At 40.0% G+C, this 6,881-nt stretch overlaps 1 protein-coding gene across 1 annotated transcript in view; it reads left to right on the top strand.

Annotated features, from left to right (window-relative positions):
- Nucleotides 1-661: 661 nt before the first annotated feature.
- The window catches only part of igf1rb (insulin-like growth factor 1b receptor), an 81,517-nt gene continuing 75,297 nt past the window's right edge, over nucleotides 662-6,881 (top strand). Inside the window, exons 1-2 of the mRNA XM_017699516.2 lie at nucleotides 662-1,938; nucleotides 4,929-5,489. Coding sequence (XP_017555005.1) covers nucleotides 1,845-1,938; nucleotides 4,929-5,489 — 655 coding nt within the window. The 5' untranslated portion in view covers nucleotides 662-1,844. The remainder of the gene's footprint in view (nucleotides 1,939-4,928; nucleotides 5,490-6,881) is intronic.

Here is a 6,881-nt window from a genome sequence, read left to right as displayed (position 1 = left end):
GAAACTTTAACACAGATGTTATTTTTAAATGTTTTATAGGTGTGAATGTATATATTTTTTTGTTTTTTTATAACAAAAAAAACAAAAACAAGCAAATAAAAAAACGTTGACATACATATGTGTCATTTTTATTTGTGTTTTTTGGAAACGGCAACATAAATAAATAAATAAATAAGTAAATAAATAAATAAATTAATTAATTAAAAAAATGTAAGTACAAAAAACTACAGTATTTAAGTAAACTAGTGGAGATTTTGCACTTAGTCTCCAAATCCTAATGCAACTTTTTTTTGCAAGATGCAAACAAAAAATGTGCCGAAAAATAGCACAATAGCGGAGTTTTGGGACTAACATCTTCTCAACCGGCTAACAAAACGACTTTTTTCTAAATTCCCTCCAGTACGAGTTTTAGATTTCATTTCTAAGCAAAACAGCTTTGAAAAAGATTTTTTTCCTGTAAGAGTTCGGTCATGTGAAAAAGATGTTTAACGAAAGTATAGGGCTAAATTATAGACGTTCGCCTTTCTCGTTTCCAGGAAAAAGCAGCGTTTCTGATTCTCACCAGTGGAGAGGTACTGATTTTCATTGACTGGAAAACTGACCAGGAATAAAAACAGCTCCAGCCCAAAAGAAAAATCCCACTGTGATCCATCCCAGTTTTTCCGGGCGCCTTTCACCAGCGTAACCCACTAACGCTGTGTGTATCTGTGAAAGAGAAATCGAGCCTTGTTTACAGCAGCGACGATTCAGCGGAGCCGAGCTGCAGATACAGGACTTTACTACGCGCTTATCTGAGATGATAACGAGGAGGACGGTGGTGATAACAGCGAGAATGATATACCTTCAGACCTGTCAATGAAAACGTATTTGGCCGGGAAATAGGAAAACGGGGCACCCGTTTCTGTAGGAAGGAAAAAAATCGGGTAGCTAGCGTGCTTGCTAACGTAATTCAAAATCTCAGAGCGAGCAGACGGGAGTAAAGGCGAGTGGAGAGCGAGGGGAAAACGGAGGACGGAGAGCTTGCAGTTGGCTAAAGCCGTTCTTTTCCAGCCCCGACTGGTGGCTATTATTTACATATTTCCTCCGTCCGTCTATCTCTCCCTGTTAGGACTGTTCCTCTTTCCATTCATCTGAGGAAAACTAATCACCTTGCTGCCTATGAAGATCACCACGCATCCCCCTCCTTTCGCATCCACGTCTCACCCAGCTAGCCTAGCTTTGCTTTGCTCCTGCTTAGCTTAGCCTGGCCGGCGTCTCGCGAAGCTTTTATTCGGCTCGGCTCGGCTCTCGGCGCCGAAGAGTTGCGAAGAAATGGAGTGCGAAGATGCGGCTTCCCAGATCGCCTCGTCGTGTTTTTCCCGGCTATATCCCTCGTTCGGCGTCTTTCAAGGATAGTAAACGGAACCGAGTAGCGCTAAAACGCCCGTTGGCGGTCCATGCCGAAGAAAAGGCGAGCTAGCGTTTGTTTGGCAGGCTAAGCTAACCCAAGCTACGCTAAGCTAACTGGATTGAAAGATCACTTTATAACAACGGACTAACGTTAACGAATCCCCGCAGGCTTCAGCAGCACTGCTGCTCGGCTTTTGTTTTTCTTTTCTTGACTGAAAAAGCGTTTTTTTTCTTCTTCGGCAAGGGAGAAAGCCAAAGCTAAGCCAGCTAGATAATAAGTTAAAATAATTTTGCTCAGTTTCGAATTTTTTTCAGTCAGAGAGAAAACAAAACGCTGTGAAGTAACTCCGTTACAGACCTCCGCCTCAGCCCCAACCGCCGAAGTTCGTTTCTGAATCTTTATTTTCTTTGCTCCCTTTTTTTTTTTTATTTAAAGAAAACAAGTGTTTACAGGAATGAGGTCTTGGAGAGCAAGGAATCGTTTGACCTTATTTTGTGGTCTGCTGCTGTCCCTCTTCACTATTTGCCCATGGCCCGCAAACGGAGAAAGTAAGTAGCTCAAGTCGTAGAAATTGGGAGTTGAATAATGTTTTCCAGAAGTAGTTGCAGGCAGTGTGAAAATGTTGCTTTAAAAGAGGAAAATTGCCTTGTTTCTTCTACCTGTGACTTTTAGACAGGACACGGGAAGCGAACAGCTGTTTAAGAAATATTTAAAAGGGCTTATATAATGGGAATTTTAACGTTAAAATAATGGACACTGTTTCGAAACCTGTACACACTCCCAGTCATATATGTCTAAGCAAGGAAAGCATGCTTTGCATATTTGTGATGTGATGTCACGAAGACCAACGCATATACATATACCCATCTGTTCATGTGCTAGCAAGTTACATTGAAGTTATAAGGAGTGCTGCACTATACACATTAACCAATCAGGGTACAAATTATTTACAAATTTCAGTCTTAAAGGTGTCAGTCTTAATTCTAGGGGATAAATATAAGATGGAAAATGGTCATGTAAAAGTGAAATCTGAATGGGAATGCACCCAGATAACAAAGTGGAGAGAAAAATACAAGAAATACAGGATGTGTGCTTTTTCATAACAAAAAAAACGGTCAGAATTGTGCGAGGTTAGTCTACCTTTTGAAGGCCATTAGATAAAATAAACCCCGTAATAAACTCAGCACACCATAGGCTTGGCATTTCCTATAAGAAACATAGTAAGATCTTGGGTAATGTTGTTTTCCAAATACCACTAAAATCTGCACATGGAATAGTTGAAACTATTAAGCTGTTTGATTAACTGAGTCATCCCAACTGTTTCCAGTTTTTGGATGACTAAATAGCTTGGTTACCACACAAATAGAGACCCAAGTGAATACAGTAAATCATGATGGAGTAAACCATATTGTTCATAGTCCTCGAGCAGATTTGCTTCATACAGGTCAGGCCACAGTCCAAGTCTTTCACTATGGCATATTTTTTTTGTTGTAACATCTGGTGACATTTGTCATGTCTTGGTCTAAGCAGACATTTAACTGCTTCTGTTGTTGACTGTGAAATACCAACTGTTACGACGGTTTGAATTGTTTACTGCGAAAGATGTTGTTGGGTTTATACTAAAAACAAAGTATTCAGATATTTGAAAGGTGGTCCAAGTAGGCTTTTAACCTCTACTCCTTTATTACTTGATATAAGCTGAGTTTGCCCTGAAATGTGTTTTTCTGCTGTTGGTTTTCTATCACAATGTCATCAAATGCATCTGATTTAGGGTACAGGTTTAAGTGTTTAGGACACAGAGGGCAAATCACTGGTTTAAATACATCTTAAAAGCTTTGTTTATTTACATAGGGTAACCTTTTGCCTGATTGAATTTGGGTGAATGTGTAGAAGACCTTGTGGATTATTTGTTTGGCAGTGTGGGCTAGGTAGATTTGATAAGTTGATGCTGTTTGACCAAATTACAAGACTGTTTACAGCTTTTGTAGCTTTTTTGGCCATAATAACGCCAAGTAGAAAGGAGAGCGCAAGCAGCCGTCATTAATTTAAAAAGAAGTGACATTACATGTAATCATTTCAGTGTGTTGTATAAGCATAGGCCACGTAATATGTCTTTTTTTTAAATCAATAGCTTCATCAATGCTGAAAAAGGAGGGGAAAGAGGGCATCTTTTGCTTTTCCCTTCATGTTTCGCCACCACAAAATTTCCATGTTTCCAAGTAAACTGCAAACAAGACTCCCTGATTCATCCAGTTCATCAAGGGGGGGGGGAGAAGTTAAGGTTTTAAAATAGAACATGTAAAAACACCTTCCCTAGCAAAACAGACTTGGTTCTGTTGATTGGAAGAGTGAGGAGTTTGTGAAGCATGTGTAATTGGGTTTTACTGTTAACCCCAGTGGTTGCAGGGCAGGGTGGCAGCAGAGGTTCGCCATCGAGGTCCTAAGTATAACCTACCTTTTCGCTGCTTGGACAGAGAAAAGATTCCTAGTGTGGCAGAAAAGTTGTTGACTAGCTTATTGTTTTATGATTGGAACTGGTTGACCTTCTTGTTTTTGTTTTGACAGAAATATTGTCTTTTAATGATTTAAAATGCCATACATTGACTAGTTTATGCAGATCATAAAAATTTCCAACCTTTCCCTGCACGTTAACATGTGGAATGCACTGGTATTGTTTTGTGGTTAACGGACTGAAGTGACTGCAAGTGTATCAGTACATGAATCAGCTGTTTTGACCATTAGGCAGTCAAATCTTTCTCATCTTATTTAATTTTACCAGACCACAGCTGCTTCTGCCTTTTGAATTTTACGTTTTTAGGTTTTATTGAAGAATTAATGAAGATTATTGTCTTAATTGGGCTAGAAGAATGAAATGATTCAGTGACTGCTATTGAAATGGCCATTTGATAATCTGTTTATACCTACAACATGAAGTTTTGCATGTGTATATCATCAATGTCTACAGCACAGCATGTAATACAGTGTCATTTAGAGTTGTAAATCCCATCGTTTCCATTACTCTTTACTAAGTCAGGTTGCGCTGCCAGGCCTGGGCTGTTATTGTTTGCTCTGGCATTTAGGCATTGTGGTTTTTTTTGTGTGTGTGTGTGTGTGTGTGTGTATGTGTGTGTTAATTCCAAACGGCGACATCAATGATTGACCCAGTTTTGGAGTGCCAAAAGCCTGTTACCTATGAGAGTTAGCAGTGGCGGGCAGGATGAGGTTATCAAATGTAAACAAGAGATTTGGAGTGCCATCAAAGTAATAAAGATAGCACTGTTTGCTCAGCAGTGTGAAAATGGAAGAGTCTGCAGACAGACTCTGCATTCTCAGTCTACCAGCAGAGCGATGCTTTTGCTTTTCAGGTTCTTTTATATTCATTATTGCTTCGCCACGAAGCGTAATAAGTTAACCCTTTGCTTTCACTGATCTTGACAAATTGATAATGGTACATAATGTAGTATGCATGAAGTAAAAATGGTATTAAGGAATGCTGCCTTTTTACTGAGCATAAACCTTTGTTGTTTTCCTCCTCTAGTCTGTGGTCCAGCCATCGACATTGGAAACGAAATCAGCGATTTCAAGAAACTGGAGAACTGTACGGTGGTTGAGGGCTACCTGCAGATTCTTCTTATCGGAGGCAAGAACAACAACAATCAGGAGGTCTTCCGCACCCTCAGTTTCCCCAAGCTGACCATGATTACAGACTATCTTCTCCTCTTCCGTGTTGCTGGTCTGGACAGTCTGAGCACCCTTTTCCCGAACCTTACGGTCATCCGAGGCCGCAATCTCTTCTACAACTATGCTCTGGTCATATTTGAGATGAACAACTTGAAGGACATTGGCCTCTACAGCTTACGGAACATCACTCGAGGCGCAATACGGATTGAAAAGAACCCGGAGCTCTGTTACTTGGATTCTGTTGACTGGTCCCTCATTATGGATGCTGATTTTAACAACTTCATTGCGGGAAACAAGAAGGCCAAAGAGTGTGGAGATGTCTGCCCAGGGATCATGGAGGACAAACCGTTATGTATCAAGACCACCTTCAGCGATAATAGCAGGGACCGCTGCTGGACCTCCAACCACTGCCAGAAAGGTAAGACCTAGTGGAACCTTGAGATGCTTGCTATGTGTTAATTATTGCCCTTGAAGTCTTGATTATCTACTATGCTTTCACACCATCTGCGCTTTCGGTTGTCTGTTTTTAATTGTTTGTATCTGCTTTCTGTACTTTGTGTCAATGAAAAGCTTGCTTGCGTAATTTGCAAATGTTTCAGGCTGATTTGTGCTATGATGTTATACTTTTTTTTTTTTTGGATGGAATTAAGTGTTTCATGCTCATTCTGTCTCTTCAAGTCTCTATTTTATAGACCATTTATTGCAAGATGGAATTTGCTGACAATAGTTCAGCATGATGTGTGCTGTCTGGTCTAGTCCAGTCATCTCAGCCTTAACTGCAGTGAGTTGTTCATCTCTCTAGTTTTAAAAAATAACTTGATGAATAAATAAAAGGGGTCACTCAGAATTCATCCTCATGCAGTCTGCGTATTCAGACTACCTAATGCATCTGAGTTCATTTACAGTGCAATGAGGGAATGGGGTTGAAACAGGGCATGTCTCTCTCTCTTTTTCTTTCTCTTTTCTCTCTTACTCTCTTACTCCCTTCCTCTCGTTTCTGTTTTGCCTCTACTCCAATGTGTCGTTGAAATTGGAACAAAACAATTTCACTGAAGTCAAAGTATAGACTTCCAGCTTTAATATAAGGGTATCTATATCCATACTGGGTGAATTGTGTAAAAATTGCAACTTTTCATGTATAGTCCTCCCATTTCCGGTGACCATAAGTAATCAGGCAGTTGGCTCCTCAGTGTTTTCCTGGACAGCTGTGTACATTTTCATTGTTAGTTTCTGTATGAAAGAGCTGACAGTAGGTTCAGAGGCTAGTTCTATTATGTGGCTTTTGCATCTATTGTGTGATGCAACTTTCTTCTGTCCAGTAAACCAGTATGCCAGTAAAAACCTGACCGATCTGAAGAGATGGCTAAAATAACAGGTGTGTTAGAATGGTTGTCTGTATAGTCGAACAAAAACACATTGGTGACAGTAACGAACAACCAGCTGTACCATAGTAAAGGATGACCAAAGAATACTTTATGAAAAAAAAATCCTGCCGTGTCATGAAAAGAAAGAAAACACCATGTTATGAAAACCACTGATTAAACTTAAAGAATAGAAAGTCTAAATTACAGTTCACTTAAAAAGTACCTTTTCAGAGTCTTTGGACTTTCTAGTCTTTTGGACTAGAGGTCATCTTGTTGCATGAGAAGACCAATAGTAGCCTCTGACTGATGGAAAGAGGAAGGTCTCGAGTGTGAAAAAGAAGAACTGCTTATGTCATGATCCAAAGCAAAACACCTCATCTGTGAAGCATGTTGGCATGGGTGGCTGTGTGGTTGGCATTGGTACTGCATTGCTTGTCCTAATTGAT

This window comes from Pygocentrus nattereri, chromosome 15 (assembly GCF_015220715.1).
Source record: "Pygocentrus nattereri isolate fPygNat1 chromosome 15, fPygNat1.pri, whole genome shotgun sequence".
Classification (NCBI taxonomy): domain Eukaryota; kingdom Metazoa; phylum Chordata; class Actinopteri; order Characiformes; family Serrasalmidae; genus Pygocentrus; species Pygocentrus nattereri.
Note: the sequence above shows the minus strand (reverse complement) of the source record. Positions and strands in the feature narration are given on the sequence as shown.